The 22,452-nt window shown below is 39.8% G+C and overlaps 1 protein-coding gene across 5 annotated transcripts in view; it reads left to right on the forward strand.

Annotated features, from left to right (window-relative positions):
• The window catches only part of LOC111871061 (medium-chain acyl-CoA ligase ACSF2, mitochondrial), a 74,511-nt gene that overhangs the window by 17,706 nt on the left and 34,353 nt on the right, over nt 1-22,452 (forward strand). For 2 of the 5 annotated variants that reach the window (XR_004513729.1, XR_004513731.1), the window contains 5 exons: nt 386-623; nt 1,411-1,639; nt 1,982-2,091; nt 4,093-4,248; nt 4,546-7,949. Coding sequence is in view for 2 of the 5 variants with exons in the window: in XM_033754094.1 (XP_033609985.1) it covers nt 20,936-21,022 (87 nt within the window). In the remaining 3 variants the exon portion in view is untranslated. Of the gene's footprint in view, nt 1-385; nt 624-1,410; nt 1,640-1,981; nt 2,092-4,092; nt 4,249-4,545; nt 7,950-8,303; nt 8,494-20,931; nt 21,023-22,452 lie in introns of those variants that run through there. The other 3 variants (XM_023863817.2, XM_033754094.1, XR_004513730.1) reach the window with 2 other exon arrangements.

Below are 22,452 nucleotides of genomic sequence, written 5' to 3' on the forward strand. Positions count from 1 at the left end.
TAAAATGCTACTTAACAGTGCATGTGCAATATCTGTAAATGCAAATTCTTGACATAATATGAATAGTGCGTCACTAAATTACAACCTGCTGGAAGAATGAAAGGACAAGGACAAGGAAGATTAGGTACTGTCTTTTTTTTTCTTAAATACTGTATATCTCTAAACCAAGTTTTACTTTCAGATGATAAATGCACTAAGTGATGTGAAATGATGACAACAAGGAGCTTAGATATATTATTCACTCTGTTTAATAGAATTAAAATTAAACATTCTCATAATCTTGCACCAATATCCCACAAATTGTAGTTTCAAATGTGTATGTGTACTCACAGAAAAGAATATATTGTTTCCCATATTATAATTTGTGATCCTTGTGTGGTTGTAGGGATGCATTTGTAGTGGCAATAACAAACTTGCTGACAGCCACACTTGCTGGTTTTGTGGTGTTTGCTATTCTGGGCTTCCTTGCCAAGGAAAGTGGTGTGTCTGTGAAGGATGTTGTCTCATCTGGGCCTGGCCTTGCTTTCATCACCTATCCAGAAGCTGTGTTGCGTATGCCTCTGCCCCAGCTTTGGGCTGTTCTGTTCTTTATCATGCTGTTCACTCTTGGCACTGGGAGCCAGGTACAATAGCACTTAAATTTGTCTAATCAATAAAGAAATCATGTATGTAATAAAGCCTTAATATGCTTAAATATAACAGTGATAGTCCTTACACTTACAGTCTAACAGATTTCATTGTATATGAAGACTATTCAACAAATGTCACTGATTCATCATCTTACACGAAATGAATCCTTCTAAAACCGATTTAAAAGTTTCTTACATCACACAATGTGTCTTTTTAAACTTTATTTAAAAGTTTCTGTGCACTGTAGTACATGTTTCAACCACTTCTATATTCCATTGTGCTTGGTGGCTAGTAGTCTAGACATGCAACGTGACAGGAAGAGCCACCCAGCACCATGGAATACACAAACTTGTAGATGAGACTACTCATCAACTATTAGAATCACAAAATGGAGGCACAGCAGTTTTCACCAACAATTTGAAACACCTGATGATGACCAATGTCCATTAAAACAAGTAGTACAATGTACAGAAATTTTTAAATATTGTTGAAAAGATGCATTCTATGTATGTAAGAAAATTTTAAATAAGTGTTAGGACACATTGCATGTAAGATGGTGAACCAGTGACACTTTCTGAATTATTAACTACATAAATAATAAAGCAAAGTTAGGCCAGAACAAAAGTGTATACAGAATATTTGTAAGAAATCATAATGGAAAGGGGATATTACTACTACAGATTGGTCATGGTGATAAGGACTGAACAGAGATATGGCATGACAAGGCAGTAGTACCTTTCAGAGTAGCAGATTCGTAACTAATATCACTTGATTCACCAGTTTGCAGGAGTTGAAGCAATCAATACAGCAATCATTGACCAGTGGCCATCACTGTGCAGTCACAAACAGTGGGTGGCAGCAAGCACATGTGCAGCTTGCTTTGTATTTGCTCTTCCCATGTGCTGCAGTGGGGGTGTGTACCTCTTCACAGTCATGGACTGGAACACTGCATCCTGGGCCATCCTCATCATTGGGTTCGCTGAAGTGGCCCTTGTTGCTTGGGTTTATGGTAAGTGTAAAGTGTTACTGATACACAAGTATACCTCGTGTAGTTTTACTGAATTTTGTGTAGACCAAGTTTTTTTTAAGGAAACGATGTTTGAAAGTCTTGATCTTAAATCTGGAAGATAAATATATGACTAATAGCCATTTCAGAACATCAACATTTCTGGAACTGATCTAAGTAACCTAAGGGGTTTATTTACACAAATTCTTGCAGCAAAACTGCATGATTTTGGATATTGCTCTCATATCAGTACATTGTTTGGACAGTTTAATTTGCAATGGACATAACTTGAATATAAAACAGATTTTCAGTGTCATTGATTTTCTTTGTGACATTTGATTGCAGGTTACAGTCATTTCCTTGATAATGTAGGTGAAATGAACATACATCTGTCCAAGTTCACAAGAGGCTATTGGAGCATTTCCTGGGCAGTGTTAGCCCCAGTCTTCCTCCTTGTAAGTTTTTTCTTCTATTTTTACATTATTCAACTGGTGACAGTGATTACAAAATTGTTACTTACCTCTTTCAGTGTTTTCTCTGAGCTAAGTAAGCCAATACATGTGCATACATTACATTTCATATTTGCTGCTCCTCTCAAAATGTTAACTTGTTTATTTCCACATCATTATGAAATATATACGCTTCTATCAACAGAAATCGCATTTATTGATCCAAATAAATGTACAAACAATTAATAAACTGCATTTTATTGTTCAATTGTACATCAGGCACCGTTCAAAGTGCTTTTCTATTCTGGAAACAGAAAAGATATGGCTGTACATTCTGCTTGTGGAGAATATGAATCTTTTGCCTCATAATTGAAGAACAAAAACTGTTCCCCACTTTCATATGTTCAGAGGGGGAATTACAGCTCTGGAAAGACCCTCCAACTCTACACCATTATTGTTTCATTTCTTTGATTATGAAAATATAAAGAGCAAACAAACGTGGAGATATATTTCCCAGAACCTGTTTATCATTCATCTTGTTTCATCTTTCTGTGTAACCATCAATGTCACTGCTCAAAACATCGGCACCTGATACAGCATTATAAAATAGTTGAACAATCAGTTAACTGTAAGACATGCACATGTATAGAAAAATTTAAAATTAAGTATGTGTGGTCTCTTTAAAGTATGAAATCTTAGCAGAAGATTTAGTGTTTTATCATAATCACTTCATATGTTGCTGTCTCATCGCCAGAATGCAGGGCAAAATCATAACATAAAGATAGGTAACAGATGTTTTGAAAATGTGGCACAGTTCAGATATTTGGGAACGATTATAACAACCCAAAACATGATTCAGGAGGAAATTAAGAGGAGATTGAATTCAGGTAATGCTTACTACCATTCAGCCCAGAACATTTTGTCTACTCATATATTGTCTAAGAACATAAAAATTAGGGCATAAAAACTGTGATTCTGTATGGGTGTGAAACTTGGCCTTTGACATTAAAGGAGTAACCTAGACTGAGAGTGTTTGAGAACAGGGTTCTGAGAACAATATCTGAACCGAAAAGGATGAGGTGACAGGAAGTTGGAGAAAACTACATAATGAAGAGTTTCATAGCTTCTACTGTTCACCAATTACAATTAGAATGATCAAGTCAATGTGGATGAGATGGACAGGGCATGTAGCATGAATGGGGGTGAAGAGGATTGCATATAGGATATTAGTGCGAAAGCCAAAAGGAAAGACACCACTAGGAAGACCAAAACATAGGTGGGTGGACAATATTAAAATGGATCTTAGAGATATAGGATTGGATGGTATGGATTGGATTGATCTGGCTGAGGATAGTGACCAGTGGAGGACTCTTGTGAACGTTGTAATGAACCTTCAGGTTCCATAAAATTCTGGGAATTTCTTGAGTAGCTGCACAATTGGCAGGTTCTCAAGAAGGGCTCAGCTCCATGAGGGAGTCAGTGATCATAATCACTTCAATTGTCTGTTACTAGTGCATATGAGGATAATATTAATGTAGGTCTTGGAGATGTGCACTTGATTAATTTGGCCCAGGACAGGATGAAATGGCATTGTTGTGGGTGGTAGTGGCAAACCTTCAGATTGTCCATGGAATTATCAGGAAGTGAGATGAATAGATTTCAGTGGCTTCCTTTCTTCATAATGGTGTAGAAACTTCACATTTTGTAAATGGAGCAGAATAAGTATTGACTGTTAAGAAAGACTCTGTACCATGAGTTGCCGGCTTGATTTGTTGGTTTGCTAGTTCTGTCAATTCTTCATGAGATTCTTTAACCCCAATTCTGCAGGTGTCTGTTTTCTCCATGACTGCTATACAGCTTGCCCATGTGAGCCTCATTGATTTTATATCTCTGTGAGTTTAGTATATATTTGAAGGAAAAACAACAGAAGTGCCTAATTTTATAATTGTTTCGTCTTTCTTATGTCTATTTACTGCTGGAATTAAGTCTGTCTTTCTCTCCTTATAGGGTGTCTTGATATTGACTCTCAACAACTTCACACCTGCTTCTTATGATGAATACATATTCCCAGAATGGGTTGATGGCCTTGGTTGGCTTATTGGCGCTGTATCTATTTTGCCTCTGCCAACATTTGCCTTATACCGGCTATTCAGAGCCAAGGAGGTAAGAAGATATAATTAGTAACTAAATGTTATACACATACACAGAAGCACACATATTAACAGGTTACTGTGATACAAAGCCTCCCTCTCAGTGTATGAGTTTCTGTTAATCTCTAAAGTTGTTAATGCTCCTTGAAATTAGATTTTCAAATCAACATTAGTTTGAACACATGGAATCCATATTTATGAAGAACTTTGAGGAAGATGAGCTCAAGTAGGAGATAGCAGGCTACAATTTTATGAACTACAAAAGAAATGTTCTTTTACTTCCCAAGCATGTGTTTTATTATACCCACAGGTTGGATGGGAACTACTGCAACCAAGTAAGGTCTGGGGACCAGCACCGTTAATGACATTGGAAGTGCCTTCCTTTGTGGTCTGTGAGAACAGTGAAAAACCTTATAATGCATATGAGAAAAGTGATAAACCTTATAGTGAATATGAGAACTTTGAAAACTCTGCAGGAACTAGAAGTGAAGCTGTGAAGACTGAGCCAGAGCTGGCTGACATTCAGCAGTCAGATGTTAGTGCATATGCAAATCTTACCTTCCACTGTGAGAGTGGCAAGCGCCCATTTCCATGTGAAAACCAAACAAGTAGCTGATGTTCTCATGTGTATTCTAATATAAACTATTTGCTTAGCTGAAGTAAGGTTATTCTACCACTTATGGAACTGACTGCATTGATGGGATACAGCCACATGCAAGTACAAGAGCTGAGTTTCATATATATTTTTTTTTCTGGTGATATATGTGCAGCAGTTGTTACATAAGTGACATTTGGAGTTTGCACAGTTGTGACAATGAAGATTAGGGTAGTCTGAAGATGGAGGTAGTAGGTTCTTCCCAAATGTTGGTAGTGCTCTGTCACACTGCATGGTAACACATCCCAAGAGAGGGTGATCTTCACATCTGACATGTTTTATAATGTCCACCATCTTGATTCCTTTTATCTTCTGCTTCAAACCACCATCAATACAACTCAGGAAAAGTAAAATTAATTTTTTCTTTATATTTTGTAGGAACACCAAGTAGGATAGTCTAGTGATAAAGCACTTTCTCTGTACTAAAAAAAAATGTTCACCAATAGGATAGTCTAGTGATAAAGCACTTGCCCTGTATTAAAAAAAAACTAGTTCACCAATAGGATAGTCTAGTGATAAAGCACTTGCCCTGTACTAAAAAAAACTAGTTCACCAATAGGATAGTCTAGTGATAAAGCACTTGCCCTGTACTAAAAAAATAACTAGTTCAGATCCTGCCTAGGTTAATGGCTATTGTGACAAGGCTTACATGATATTCCACTGCATCTCAAGTAGCATAAAATAAGTCATCACTGTCTCCTTCCAAATTCTTAAATATTCACCATTGAGAACCATCTACCTATCATATCTCACAGGTAAAGCAGCACAATTAAATAACTTGAGAATCAACCATTTTGAGTATAGAAAAAGATAAATTATGAAAAGAAAATATTTACCAGTACAGAGGCACTATAAGGATAAATGTTATTTATTGTACACTGTAGATAGTTTTGATAAGAATTTGAAGTTATTGTTTGGAATTTTATTTATATTGATGGAACTTATTAAATTAATCTGAGGACTTTTGGCAACTGGAGATGGCCCCTTCCCAAGTATCTGCCAGTCAAAACAGTGCAATACAGCGCAATACTCTCTGAGTTCAAGAAACTGTACTAAATTCTTTTATGTTCACTGCACAACAATTCATAATGTATATGCATCTTACAAAAAGAAATTAAATAAACAGAATGACTTATTAAAATATTGCATTGTTCTTATGGAACCTAACTTTTGTAATTTAATGTCATATTGTGACAGCTGTTGACAAGAGAAGGGGAGGCATTTACATAAACAAGTATATAAAATCTCCTTGCTTTTAACACACTAGACTCTGAACACACACTTATACTTTTCCCCTGTTTTAGGACCAATCCTGAATATACTCATACCAAGTGGACCTAGCCCAAATATACTTACTTCAATTCTTTTTCCCCCCATCTCAGCACTGAATACACTTGTGTCCTATGGTCCTTGGACATTTGAATACAAGTACTAGCACCTATACTAGGCATGTAAGTTCAGGACACAAGAAACAAAATTTGTCTAAATAAAGCTGAGAGAATAATAAAAGTAAATCTTGAAATAATGATCAAAATAATCTAGTCTGTAAAGTATGTTGGTGGATGGAAAATATGTAAATATATAAAGATGCAGCATTGTAATGATTGTGGAAATGTGACTGAAATAGCCCTATCATAGATTATGAATCTTTTATGTATACGAAATATTAGACAGTATAACAGGAGTTTGTATTTAAATATTTTTAAGGAAATTTTAATTTTGTTTTTTATTCATAGTGCTGACAATACTAGGTGTAAGATAAATTAGTAAAAGACTTGAAATCAGCGTGAAATGCAATTTTCTGGAAGGAAATCAGGTTGGCAATTGACCTATCAAGATGATGCCCCTTCTTGTATTAGCAGTATGTATCAGTGAATTTATTTGGAAATGCTCCTGTTTATTCGCAATAAACTTCACTGAGGAAAATATATATATATTTACACGGAAGAAGCAATTTCTAGTCACTTGAATGTAATTTGATATGAAATGTTAGATTTGGTACCAACCATAATTCTAATGGTTGTCTTTTAAAAAGAAAAATTTATTTTACAATTGAGTGAACTATCTTCAGAAATTACTCCATACTTCATAATCAAGTGAAAATAAGCAAACTAAATTGTTTTAAAAGTGTATCAGTATGTCATATCAAACCATAGGACTCTGACACTATCCTTGGGGACATAATGCCCTGGTGTCTCATAGATCTTTATAGATCATAAGTACCACAGAACAATGAATAACTATGATATTGCACATCACTATAACTACAACGATAACTATATATGATTTAATACTTTCACGGTGACATTATACAATGAAGTCTTTTTGGGCAATCAACCATAGCAATATGGAAGTTGTGTCCAACATTTGAGTGACAGACTTTGTCTCTCTCATCAGTTGTTTATGTGATGCATGTTGTGTTCACACACAGTATTTATAAACAAAGCTGTTGTGGGCAGACTTAGATCATCAGTGACGCCCTGTCCTGACTTGAGCTGTATGGGATACAGTTGAATGGTCATCTGGATTCTTACTGCTTGTTGTTGGTTCTTCCTCATGAAGTTTCTTTTATGTTCTGTCATGTGTTTTATTGTATTCATCCCTTAGTACCTCGAACGTCCTAGAGAGAATCCCCTGTCAGCCCCTGACTGATGGAAACATAGAAAGTTTCTCTGAAACGCGGGGCATAAACTCCACATTGACAAATCTCTACGCCCGATGAGGCTTCATTGTACAGTGCACGTTTCAAATATTTTCGCGGTCTTTGTGGTGCACTTCTTGCTGCCATCTGTGTAAGAAATTGTAACTAATTATCATACACTGGGTTGGTTCGGATTCGTTGGCGGCAGTTGGTGGCAGTTGGGGTCGTTGGGGTTCAGGTGGGATTTTAGTTTAGAAGAAGGTGAAGTATTTCTGATTATTTCCAAAGTTTAAAATATGAATCAAGTATATTAAATGAAATTGACGAGTGGTGTTTAACGGTTTGTTGTAATTTTAATTTTAAACTAGTCAGCAACTGTGCTGTTAGGTATACTGTCGTTTACGGATCACCTTAGTAGGTAAGATTATTAACTAATATCATTAGCTCGTATCTGCTCATTCACAAATTACAAATTAAGGCATAATTACTTTTGTGAACATGTTGGTAACGTCCTTTAAAGTAAATATATCAATGTGCGAACATTCCAAATTTCGGCTTTGGATGTTCAGCATCACGCTCTAGCCGTTTTACCTCTCGTGGATACTCTCGGCAGTAACTGGATTGGCGGCTGGTTACAAATTTTGAATCGGATTCAGTAGAACATAACCTGTATGTTAATACAATTTTGATAAGTCTCGCAATAACTACCTCACAAAACAAAAACTATTCATATTTTTATGATAACATCTGTACATGTTTCGCCGTTTTTCAGTCATGGAACAAACACCCATATTCTTATTACACTGCTGAAACTGTATAACAGGTACGTGGGAACACTTTTGATTTCTTAGGATTTGAGGTTCTTACAGTTCTATTTTATGGGATTTAATGCTGTGCAGTCTGTTGAAAGTTAACCAGCGCTTTGGAGGAGAAAGCAGTCTTCTGGGATTTGTCACCGTGTATATGTGGTGTTAACCGACGTTTCAGAGGAACGTATCGCCTCCATCTTCAGGGCAGAAGAGTGCATATTATACTGGCATTAAAATCTTCAACAATCTACCACCAAATATCACAACTCTTATAGATAAACAGGGACAATTTAAAGTAGCACTAAAGAGATACTTAATTACACACTCCTTTTACTCTGTTGAGGAATTTATGCTTCCAAACAACATAAAGTGTATGTAATGTTTTCTCTTGTTTGGAACACAGGAAAAAAAAATCTAGTATATGTTAATGTATGGATTTATGATGGATATTTTACTACTTTTGTGAAATCCTTACTATTTATGTGAAATTGAATTGTGCATGTATATATGTATTGTATGATTTTTGACAAATTCCACATCCGGTAGGTCATCTGACTAACTCATGGATCTATGGAATGCTATGTATGTATGTATGTATGAAGAAAAAATATAAGAAATCTGCAAGCGAAGAGACCATGAGAAACGGTTATATTTTTTCTTCTACCCTGAAGATGGAGGCGATACGTTCCTCCGAAACGTCGGTTAACACCACATATACACGGTGCCAAATCCCAGAAGACTGCTTTCTTCATAGTCACCGCCGTAAAAGCCTCAAATCTTACACAGTGTTCCGCTTTGGAGGAATTTTTCGCCTCCATGTTCAGGGCCGAGGAGTAAGCCGAGCAAGAAATCAGCGTGAAGCAGGTGTACTGATATTGCAGGCTTATCATTCAAAGCAGCAGAATGCGTGTGCATACACAACTTGTTTAGTCACACAAATAAAGGACGCAAGAAACCTAAAATGTTATTACGTGCTTTCCTTGGGGTGTAGCCAGACTGTTCATTACTTGCAGCGAAAGGGAGGTCATGTATACATACAGAATTCTATGATGGTCCAGGACCTGGTCCGTGTGACAGTGGATCATACTTGTAATGGCTAGGTTTGACATTTATTGAGCACAGTAAGCAGGTGGAAGAAATGCACATGGAACAACGCACTGAGGCTAGGCCCTCCATGAACATCTTGTGACCTAAGCAACTGTTCTGCAAATTTTGAACAACAAAAATATAAACAAATTAAAGATCCAACTTTTTGTACCATACTAAATAGGAACAAGTTGAATATTCATTGAACCACTTATTATATGTTCATGAAGGCATTAATTGCAGTTTGGCTCCAGACCCTCTTGGCATTCAGGGACTAACAACATTGTCCCTGATGAGGCTGTTGATACTGTATACTTCATTTCTAGTCATTTAATGCAGGAACACACCTACACAGATTCTGTAGAGATACTGAGAACTGAACACCATGTTAAATATGATTTAGTATAACTGCACAGACATCATATGCTTTTTCTGTAACTCTGGAGTAAGTATGAATTCCTGAAAACAAGATGCTGTTTAACCTTACTGCCAAAGCAAATGAGCTGCCAGCATCACTGCCAGAAGCAACTCATTATGACTTCACTATACTGCATCCTACTGCTGAAAATGAAGTATGGGTCACTGTTATATGGCTTTTGAACCACAGTCCCAACTGACATTAGTAGCAGTAGTTGGTTGAGGGGCTATGCTACAAGCCGGAAGGTCGCGGGTTCAAGTCCCGATGAGGCCCTGGGGTCGACTCAGCCCCTAACAGAAATGAGTACCAGGAATAAATTAAATAATTTTCCTGCGGAGTAAAGTGCGGCTGGCGCATAAGGCCGACAACCTTACCGCCATCTTTGAGCCGATTGTCTAGATAATGTGGAACCCTCAATGTCTCACAACCGTATGGGCCTTCACGGCCTGGTACAGGGATAGATTTACTTTTACTTTAATCAGCAACCGACCTCTGATCAAATCCACAGAACACTGTGAGAGAGAGATGGCAGTCCTCTGACACTGGGAGGTCCGGGTAGGCAAGGGAAATGAGCGTGATCTGAACTTACACACTGCTTTACTGTGAGAAAGTTCAGGTCGATTCTGTTGAAAATTGTGGCATGTTGTTGGAAACCTGATGTGGCAGCTACGGAGACTGTGAACTTGCCATCTGCTTGTACTGGTCGTTTCAGCCATCTTTCTTTCAGGTAGTAGAATCAATTAAGGTTCAACACTGCTAACATCAGAGCCCATGATTGGATGTAACCATTAGCAAATTCTGGCTCGTTCATGTCCATACATACTACATCCTTGAGATACATACAAAAATGATAACTGAATCAATTGATGAAAATAGAGTATAAAATTTAGCAAGGGAACTGAAGATTTTTTCCAGAACATTTCATTATTTTTAATGTTGATGTGTAAATTAGAACAAAAACATGGAATTGTGTTTACACTACAATTTGAAAATATCTGTGTGTATTACTGCTCTTTTCTTTGTTCCTGCGGTATATAGCTGTAGCTGCAAAGAATATATAAGACACATTTTGTTAAATTCTGGACATGAATTGTAAAGTGTACTGTGCCGCACGTGTGTTTTGTACATTTGAAATTCGCTTCAGTACTTTATATTCATTATGTTAAAAATAGTACCCAATGTGTGGAGAGGGTACAATTGATAAGAATAACAGTTTGGTCTGCAGATGCTAATAGGCATTCACACATTGCTTCAAAACATGCCTAAGGTCTGCTATTTTAGTTGGGTTTTACCCCATACTTGTAAATTTCTTTCATAATTCGTTTTCTTCTAAGACTGGCCTTCAGACTCCACAGCATAATAGAGCTTCCTAATTTAAATTAAATATTGTTATTGCTATTGTCTTCAGACATGATAATCAAAACTGATAATTTCGTTATTCTAATGTACTTCGTATAGCTCAGCTTGATGGTAGTGGATAGCAGGTGTGGGCTATAGGTTAGTAATGACTTCTGGTAAAATTAATAAAGTACATATTTCTATTGTTATGAGTCAGGATATTAAATTCATCTATCAATTTGTTCACTAGATCTTAGATTACGAGTAACGATAAGAATAGAACGACGTGTTTCATGAACTGTTTTTGGAAATAAAATTGTGTTACCATTGAGTGGCGTAACTTTAATCAAAGAGCCTTAACCGCCATCAGAGATGCACAATGGACTGGAATAAATCAGTCAAAGGGTATTCACGGTGCATTTATTAAAATTAACACAACAGGAGTGCGTAACGCAAGCGCATCATTCTTTGTCCCTCAGCTTTTCGATACACTTGATCCAGCAATGGGCAGCATAGTTGGTTGAGGCACTACGCTACAAGCCGGAAGGTAGCGGGTTCGAGTCCCGATTAGATGGATTTTTCAATTGACCTAATTCTTCCAGCCTCACTATGGCCGTGGAGTCGACTCAGCCTTTAACAGAAATGAGTACCAGGAATCTTTCTAGGGAGTTAAGGGCGGCCAACGCGTAAGGCTGACAACCTCACCACCATCTGTGACCCGATTATCTAGAGAAAATGTGAGAGCCTCGACGTCTCACTACTGTATGGACCTTTAGGGCCTATTACATGAATAGCTTTACTTGATCCAGTTATGTATTTTTTTTATTGCTCGTGGGTTGGGACCAAGTTCCTTGTACCGCGGCCACTTCTGGCCTATTGTACCAGCCCCAGATGATAGGTGAGGGTGATTGTGGAGCAGTTGGCGGAATGAAGATTGGCAGGGGAAACCGAAGTACTCGGAGAAAATCTGTCCCAGCGCCACTTTGTCCACCACAAATCCCACTTGACCAGACCCAGGATCGAACCCGGGCCGCCGCGGTGGGAAGCCAGCGACTAACCGCTTGAGCTATGGCGCGGCCTATCCAGTGATGTAACAAGTATATGTATGTTATTAGAAAAAGAGGTTTCTTACTGGGCGGAAATCCATATATGCACCATCTCATTCAACTCGTGGTCGCCTGCAAAACGAGTCTCCGAAGTATCTTTGAGTGGTATGCAGAGATGAAATCTGATGGAGCAAAGTCGAGGCTATGTGATGGATGTTGTAAGATCTCAGAGTTTAGCTGTCCACTCTTTCAACAGGCTGTCAGCAGTGTGGGAATCGGCGTTGTCGTACAACAGCACAACACATTTTAACTGTTTGGTTTTGGTGTTTACCTCGATCGTCAGTTTTAGCTTGTCACGCAACTTCTCACTGTAACATGCACCGTTTCTTGTCTCTACCCCTTCCCTGATAATGCTCCATGATTGGTCTCTGTGAATCCCAGAACATTGTGAGCGTAACTGTTCCCATTGTTTTGTCGAGATTTGTGTTTCTTTTTTATGGCGAATATCTGGTGTTTCTATTCCACACTCTGAATTTTGTTTTGCGGTTGGTAGTGTTGGATGCACGTCCCGACACAGTGGCATTGCAATTCAGAAAGACGTCGTTTTTGTCATGGCACTTATTCAGAAGACGATTAGAAATGTCCAGATGGTTACGCCTTTGCTGTTTCGTGGTCTGTTTTGGAATACATACTTTACTAAAGTGAAGTGTGTGTGCGGTGGATGCTCTCGCGGGTACAACCGCGATATTCGGCAGTTGGTTTGATACTTTAACAACAGTCACTCTCCTGTTATCGAGAATTAACGCTCTGATGTCTTCATTGTTCCCTTTAATAATCGAAGTGGACGGGTGACCCGTTCTTTCGTCATCAGTGTCGCTTGTTCGTACATTTTTAATATGCGAGTGCATTCATAGAGGAGAAATGCCGTCACCTTACTCTGCTCATAGTCTTAGATGGATCTTTGCACCTTTCACACATTAAGCGCATAAAAAAATCTAATCACTTGACGCTGCTCTTCTTTGGTGCACGTGGTAAGCGGAACGTCCATGTTGATGCCACCAGTGATGAAAGACAACTGCGTGTTGATCGGTGTTGATGGTGTTGATGGTCAGATAACGCCTCTACAACAGTAACGAGGTTCCATGCACATGCAGCAAAAAGATCAAGCGCTATGTCAGAGATGAGAGATTTCGTACAGAATTTTAGCTGGGAAAGATGAAGGGAAGAGACGGCTGTGGAGGTGTGTTCATAGATAGGAGGATAATAGAGCATTATGAAAACTGATTCTCAGAACAGGGACCCGTGACGGGTTCGTGTGAGCACCGTTTACACAGAAGACAAGAAATATCTTGAAGTTCACTGTCGAATGGGATGTTAACGCTGTTTGGTCTGGTGGAACGTTACCAACACTTCGGAGGGATCTGTAGCCTCCGCCTTGAGGTTAGAAGAGACCGGATTACACGGCATCAGAAACCACCGTGAGAACGTCAGATCTCGCTTAGGGAATTTGTTGAGTAGTGGACTGACTGGCTTCTCAAGAAGACCTCTCCCCCAGTAAGGTAAGTTAAGCTACCCTAATTTCACCACATGTCGTGGGGACTTTATAACAGCAAACGAGGAGAACAAACTTACCACCAGGAGTCGTCGTCACAGTTAAACAAGTTATTAGTTCGAGTTTGAAACAGTCTTGGGCTGCCCTCTCTGCAGTGTAAGTGATGTCAATGTTCCTCTCACCTTTCAGTAGCTGAAAGATACTACACAGAATTGTCGCGCGTGTCGTAAAGAACGCCTAACCTTGAGCGGACTAAAGGGAATAAAGGGCCGTTCGGTTCGCAGAAGATTGTCTGTCTTGCATCCTTCTATAATTTGGCAGATTGCCAAAGGAAACTAATGCATCATCATTTTTAGAGTTCATTAGAGTTGATAGTCCAGACCTCTGATATAAGTAATTCATCGGCGTTGAGCAACGTAGCGTTTACGTAATAAGGGCAGTAATTTACCATCTTTCTGTTGTGACGCCGGGGCACCAATCAGCGCAATACTGACGATAACTCATTGCAAGTCATTGTATACAAGACGACTGGACGCGTTTCGTAACAAAGGTCTATGTCTCTCCGTTCACAGGATATGATCTTCATGACCGGATTATTGTCAAGGCATCAGATGCTAGCAGCTTATGAGTATAACATTTGACACAGAGTACTGTACAGTTGCCCCTTTTTTAGAAGGACAAAACAGAATAAGTTAGGAAATGTACGCATGACGTAATTCTGGTGCGTTCACTCCCTTTTGTTTAATTGTCTCGAAAGCCGTAAGACTTAACGAAAAAAGAAAAGTGTATTGGGCAAGAAATGTTTCAATTTTCTCTTCGACTTATGTCTCTTCGTGCTCTCTGATAAATATTTGGTGAGTTACATCATATCATATTATGGGCGAATCGATAGATATTCTGTCAAGCCCCACAAAACGTGAACACGTTATGGGAGAAGGGAAGAATACTGTAGCGAGCCGTTCAAAACGTCGATCACGAGTTAAGGGGAATGGAAGATAATCTAGCCAGCCGTTCAAAACGCCACTCACGTGTTATGGGGAATGGAAGAGAATCTAGGCAGCCGTTCAAAACGTCAGTCACGTTATGGGGAATGGAAGAGAATCTAGCCAGCCGTTCAAAACGTCATTCACGTGTTATGGGGAATGGAAGGATGCTCTAGCGAGTCGCACAAAATCAACTGGCGGCCCGTGTGCCGCAAGTTAAGCAGGGTGTCCAGTATTCGATTGTAAGCAGACTGGAATGAGTCTACAGGCTTTACTTAAAATTCCCACTATCAAATTTCATTAAACTTGATTCAACGATTCTGTAGTTGTTTCATGTGTACAGACGAAGGATGGACATAGAGATCTTAATCGGCCTTCCGCAGGGATGCGAACGCCCCTAAAGGCAAGGTATTTTTATTTTAAGGCCACAAGGTAAAATGAACGCCGTATACTTACGGGTTAATACCATTATAAATTACTGATCTCTTTATTGGAGACCTTTACTAAAATTTAGTGACAAAATTGTTAACTGAAAGGTATTATCAGTCCGGACTGGTATCTAAATTAAAAGATATGTTTCTGTTCCGAAGCACCACTCCATGAAAGCATATAGAAGGGCGAGTAATATTGAAGCTTCATTATGAACCTCGGCCGTTTTTACTCCTGGGATGCATCGAATTGGAGTTGGTATGAGCCCCAGAGCCGGTCTGAATATAGTGGTTCTGAAAGCCAGTTGCTGTGGATTCTAGGAACCAGTGTATGAAGTTGCTGATTAGGGTTCGTGGCAAGCATGTCTACCGTATCAAAGCTGCTCGGTTGTCACAGACACTGATTTTCAAGGCTGTGACGTTTTTCTCCCCTATGACATGAAACACAGAACATAATGTCAAGTCCGTGCCCTTGAGTAACTCATGACCATCTTGTATTTTGCCAAGTTTGTGTGTCTCATGTGCCCGAGTGTCAGAGTGCGACTGTCCAGGAGAGAAGATGGGTGCTCTCCGGGCGCTCTTCCTCACCAAGCCACTCACACGACGGTAAGCGTCTGGAGATGAGAGGGAGGCTGCACAAGATGGCGTTCAGTAGCTGGTGCCGCAAGACGTTGGGTCGATTGGTGTCAGGGAGTTTTTTTTTCTTTAATCATTGTTGCTCAACATGTTCTGATTAACAGACCGATACACCCTGCCCCACGTCGCAGAAACAAATAATAATATGATAGTATCATTGCTGTCAAGTGTAAACATGTTTGTTTGGAATATAAAATTAACGCCTTATGTAAAATTAAATAGAGTTACGTTGAAACGTCCCGTACTGAAACATTCAGAACTAAAATTATGCACGGGAACAAAGTAGATTTCCGTATGGTTCGTAAGTAAAGGTAAGTATTCATAGTTGACTTACTCAGTGAGCCTTTTTGCACAAAACTGGTGATGTTCAGCACAAACTAATTGCAGAAAAATAACTTTCGACTTGTAAATAATTGCCAATCATAAATCATTTTTTCGATTGTGAAATATGTTCAAAATGTAAAATTGCTATTACACAAACTAAAAATTGCGCACAGGTAGCTGTCCGCGAACAGTCGGTTGAGAAACATTGGTTTAGACGAGAATGTAATATTTCTCCACCATGAAAATCTCATTGACGTAGACAATTTTTTTTTTCAGATGGAAATATTAAGATTTATAATTCTAAAATACGGATGTTTCTACTACATCAGTGTCTGTTGGTGATATACGAGTATGAAGAACGTTGTTATGTATCAGAAATATTATTTTATTGAATAGACAACTCATATCGATATTCTTTAAATCGAAGCTCAACAAGAGTTCACCGATTTTCTCGTGGTAGAGATAAAACACAAGAAGAAAGACAAAATACATCTATCTCATATTGTTCACGTCTAGAAAGCTGTAACATCTAGGTGCAGTGGCTTTATGCGCTGGATTTATAGTATTTGTGCTGCTTCGTGTAAGTAAATGGAATTTAAATAATTTTTTTCCATATTCATGACAAATTCTTCGAAATGTACTACTAGTAGGCTAGATCTCTAGTTACTAGGTTAATATTTACCGGGTGGTTGGCCAGTATATAAATATACTAGGAGAACGTGTAATTTTCCTACCGATCTTTCAGGAGCTCGTGACATGCGCAGAAATCGCTTCTTTTGAGTCTGGTAATACTGGTAATAGAGTGCACCATGGGCTTTTGCCTTGTAGAGGTATAGCTTCATAATTTCTTAACCTTAGGCGATATAAATAGGGGCGAGTAATTGCTGCCATGCCGGTCACAGTAGCCGAGCGGTCTAAGGCATGCACTGTCTTCGCTCGCTCGGAAACCGGGATCGTGGGTTCGAATCTGTTTCCTGTGAGGTACGAACTGAATTCTTATACACTGCCGGTCACGGTAGCCGAGTGGTCTAAGGCATGTACTGTCTTCGCTCGCTTGGAAACCGGGATCGTGGGTTCGAATCACACTCAGGGCATGGATGTTTAGTTTGTGTGTGTGCGTTTTTCTGTGTTTGTGTACANCAGCCCCAGATGATAGGTGAGGGTGATTGTGGAGCAGTTGGCGGAATGAAGATTGGCAGGGGAAACCGAAGTACTCGGAGAAAATCTGTCCCAGCGCCACTTTGTCCACCACAAATCCCACTTGACCAGACCCAGGATCGAACCTGGGCCGCCGCGGTGGGAAGCCAGCGACTAACCGCTTGAGCTATGGCGCGGCCTATCCAGTGATGTAACAAGTATATGTATGTTATTAGAAAAAGAGGTTTCTTACTGGGCGGAAATCCATATATGCACCATCTCATTCAACTCGTGGTCGCCTGCAAAACGAGTCTCCGAAGTATCTTTGAGTGGTATGCAGAGATGAAATCTGATGGAGCAAAGTCGAGGCTATGTGATGGATGTTGTAAGATCTCAGAGTTTAGCTGTCCACTCTTTCAACAGGCTGTCAGCAGTGTGGGAATCGGCGTTGTCGTACAACAGCACAACACATTTTAACTGTTTGGTTTTGGTGTTTACCTCGATCGTCAGTTTTAGCTTGTCACGCAACTTCTCACTGTAACATGCACCGTTTCTTGTCTCTACCCCTTCCCTGATAATGCTCCATGATTGGTCTCTGTGAATCCCAGAACATTGTGAGCGTAACTGTTCCCATTGTTTTGTCGAGATTTGTGTTTCTTTTTTATGGCGAATATCTGGTGTTTCTATTCCACACTCTGAATTTTGTTTTGCGGTTGGTAGTGTTGGATGCACGTCCCGACACAGTGGCATTGCAATTCAGAAAGACGTCGTTTTTGTCATGGCACTTATTCAGAAGACGATTAGAAATGTCCAGATGGTTACGCCTTTGCTGTTTCGTGGTCTGTTTTGGAATACATACTTTACTAAAGTGAAGTGTGTGCGGTGGATGCTCTCGCGGGTACAACCGCGATATTCGGCAGTTGGTTTGATACTTTAACAACAGTCACTCTCCTGTTATCGAGAATTAACGCTCTGATGTCTTCATTGTTCCCTTTAATAATCGAAGTGGACGGGTGACCCGTTCTTTCGTCATCAGTGTCGCTTGTTCGTACATTTTTAATATGCGAGTGCATTCATAGAGGAGAAATGCCGTCACCTTACTCTGCTCATAGTCTTAGATGGATCTTTGCACCTTTCACACATTAAGCGCATAAAAAAATCTAATCACTTGACGCTGCTCTTCTTTGGTGCACGTGGTAAGCGGAACGTCCATGTTGATGCCACCAGTGATGAAAGACAACTGCGTGTTGATCGGTGTTGATGGTGTTGATGGTCAGATAACGCCTCTACAACAGTAACGAGGTTCCATGCACATGCAGCAAAAAGATCAAGCGCTATGTCAGAGATGAGAGATTTCGTACAGAATTTTAGCTGGGAAAGATGAAGGGAAGAGACGGCTGTGGAGGTGTGTTCATAGATAGGAGGATAATAGAGCATTATGAAAACTGATTCTCAGAACAGGGACCCGTGACGGGTTCGTGTGAGCACCGTTTACACAGAAGACAAGAAATATCTTGAAGTTCACTGTCGAATGGGATGTTAATGCTGTTTGGTCTGGTGGAACGTTACCAACACTTCGGAGGGATCTGTAGCCTCCGCCTTGAGGTTAGAAGAGACCGGATTACACGGCATCAGAAACCACCGTGAGAACGTCAGATCTCGCTTAGGGAATTTGTTGAGTAGTGGAGTGACTGGCTTCTCAAGAAGACCTCTCCCCCAGTAAGGTAAGTTAAGCTACCCTAATTTCACCACATGTCGTGGGGACTTTATAACAGCAAACGAGGAGAACAAACTTACCACCAGGAGTCGTCGTCACAGTTAAACAAGTTATTAGTTCGAGTTTGAAACAGTCTTGGGCTGCCCTCTCTGCAGTGTAAGTGATGTCAATGTTCCTCTCACCTTTCAGTAGCTGAAAGATACTACACAGAATTGTCGCGCGTGTCGTAAAGAACGCCTAACCTTGAGCGGACTAAAGGGAATAAAGGGCCGTTCGGTTCGCAGACGATTGTCTGTCTTGCATGCTTCTATAATTTGGCAGATTGCCAAAGGAAACTAATGCATCATCATTTTTAGAGTTCATTAGAGTTGATAGTCCAGACCTCTGATATAAGTAATTCATCGGCGTTGAGCAACGTAGCGTTTACGTAATAAGGGCAGTAATTTACCATCTTTCTGTTGTGACGCCGGGGCACCAATCAGCGCAATACTGACGATAACTCATTGCAAGTCATTGTATACAAGACGACTGGACGCGTTTCGTAACAAAGGTCTATGTCTCTCCGTTCACAGGATATGATCTTCATGACCGGATTATTGTCAAGGCATCAGATGCTAGCAGCTTATGAGTATAACATTTGACACAGAGTACTGTACAGTTGCCCCTTTTTTAGAAGGACAAAACAGAATAAGTTAGGAAATGTACGCATGACGTAATTCTGGTGCGTTCACTCCCTTTTGTTTAATTGTCTCGAAAGCCGTAAGACTTAACGAAAAAAGAAAAGTGTATTGGGCAAGAAATGTTTCAATTTTCTCTTCGACTTATGTCTCTTCGTGCTCTCTGATAAATATTTGGTGAGTTACATCATATCATATTATGGGCGAATCGAAAGATATTCTGTCAAGCCCCACAAAACGTGAACACGTTATGGGAGAAGGGAAGAATACTGTAGCGAGCCGTTCAAAACGTCGATCACGAGTTAAGGGGAATGGAAGATAATCTAGCCAGCCGTTCAAAACGCCACTCACGTGTTATGGGGAATGGAAGAGAATCTAGCCAGCCGTTCAAAACGTCAGTCACGTTATGGGGAATGGAAGAGAATCTAGCCAGCCGTTCAAAACGTCATTCACGTGTTATGGGGAATGGAAGGATGCTCTAGCGAGTCGCACAAAATCAACTGGCGGCCCGTGTGCCGCAAGTTAAGCAGGGTGTCCAGTATTCGATTGTAAGCAGACTGGAATGAGTCTACAGGCTTTACTTAAAATTCCCACTATCAAATTTCATTAAACTTGATTCAACGATTCTGTAGTTGTTTCATGTGTACAGACGAAGGATGGACATAGAGATCTTAATCGGCCTTCCGCAGGGATGCGAACGCCCCTAAAGGCAAGGTATTTTTATTTTAAGGCCACAAGGTAAAATGAACGCCGTATACTTACGGGTTAATACCATTATAAATTACTGATCTCTTTATTGGAGACCTTTACTAAAATTTAGTGACAAAATTGTTAACTGAAAGGTATTATCAGTCCGGACTGGTATCTAAATTAAAAGATATGTTTCTGTTCCGAAGCACCACTCCATGAAAGCATATAGAAGGGCGAGTAATATTGAAGCTTCATTATGAACCTCGGCCGTTTTTACTCCTGGGATGCATCGAATTGGAGTTGGTGTGAGCCCCAGAGCCGGTCTGAATATAGTGGTTCTGAAAGCCAGTTGCTGTGGATTCTAGGAACCAGTGTATGAAGTTGCTGATTAGGGTTCGTGGCAAGCATGTCTACCGTATCAAAGCTGCTCGGTTGTCACAGACACTGATTTTCAAGGCTGTGACGTTTTTCTCCCCTATGACATGAAACACAGAACATAATGTCAAGTCCGTGCCCTTGAGTAACTCATGACCATCTTGTATTTTGCCAAGTTTGTGTGTCTCATGTGCCCGAGTGTCAGAGTGCGACTGTCCAGGAGAGAAGATGGGTGCTCTCCGGGCGCTCTTCCTCACCAAGCCACTCACACGACGGTAAGCGTCTGGAGATGAGAGGGAGGCTGCACAAGATGGCGTTCAGTAGCTGGTGCCGCAAGACGTTGGGTCGATTGGTGTCAGGGAGTTTTTTTTTCTTTAATCATTGTTGCTCAACATGTTCTGATTAACAGACCGATACACCCTGCCCCACGTCGCAGAAACAAATAATAATATGATAGTATCATTGCTGTCAAGTGTAAACATGTTTGTTTGGAATATAAAATTAACGCCTTATGTAAAATTAAATAGAGTTACGTTGAAACGTCCCGTACTGAAACATTCAGAACTAAAATTATGCACGGGAACAAAGTAGATTTCCGTATGGTTCGTAAGTAAAGGTAAGTATTCATAGTTGACTTACTCAGTGAGCCTTTTTGCACAAAACTGGTGATGTTCAGCACAAACTAATTGCAGAAAAATAACTTTCGACTTGTAAATAATTGCCAATCATAAATCATTTTTTCGATTGTGAAATATGTTCAAAATGTAAAATTGCTATTACACAAACTAAAAATTGCGCACAGGTAGCTGTCCGCGAACAGTCGGTTGAGAAACATTGGTTTAGACGAGAATGTAATATTTCTCCACCATGAAAATCTCATTGACGTAGACAATTTTTTTTTTCAGATGGAAATATTAAGATTTATAATTCTAAAATACGGATGTTTCTACTACATCAGTGTCTGTTGGTGATATACGAGTATGAAGAACGTTGTTATGTATCAGAAATATTATTTTATTGAATAGACAACTCATATCGATATTCTTTAAATCGAAGCTCAACAAGAGTTCACCGATTTTCTCGTGGTAGAGATAAAACACAAGAAGAAAGACAAAATACATCTATCTCATATTGTTCACGTCTAGAAAGCTGTAACATCTAGGTGCAGTGGCTTTATGCGCTGGATTTATAGTATTTGTGCTGCTTCGTGTAAGTAAATGGAATTTAAATAATTTTTTTCCATATTCATGACAAATTCTTCGAAATGTACTACTAGTAGGCTAGATCTCTAGTTACTAGGTTAATATTTACCGGGTGGTTGGCCAGTATATAAATATACTAGGAGAACGTGTAATTTTCCTACCGATCTTTCAGGAGCTCGTGACATGCGCAGAAATCGCTTCTTTTGAGTCTGGTAATACTGGTAATAGAGTGCACCATGGGCTTTTGCCTTGTAGAGGTATAGCTTCATAATTTCTTAACCTTAGGCGATATAAATAGGGGCGAGTAATTGCTGCCATGCCGGTCACAGTAGCCGAGCGGTCTAAGGCATGCACTGTCTTCGCTCGCTCGGAAACCGGGATCGTGGGTTCGAATCTGTTTCCTGTGAGGTACGAACTGAATTCTTATACACTGCCGGTCACGGTAGCCGAGTGGTCTAAGGCATGTACTGTCTTCGCTCGCTTGGAAACCGGGATCGTGGGTT

The sequence above is a fragment of the Cryptotermes secundus genome, unplaced genomic scaffold, assembly GCF_002891405.2.
Source record: "Cryptotermes secundus unplaced genomic scaffold, Csec_1.0 scaffold73, whole genome shotgun sequence".
Classification (NCBI taxonomy): domain Eukaryota; kingdom Metazoa; phylum Arthropoda; class Insecta; order Blattodea; family Kalotermitidae; genus Cryptotermes; species Cryptotermes secundus.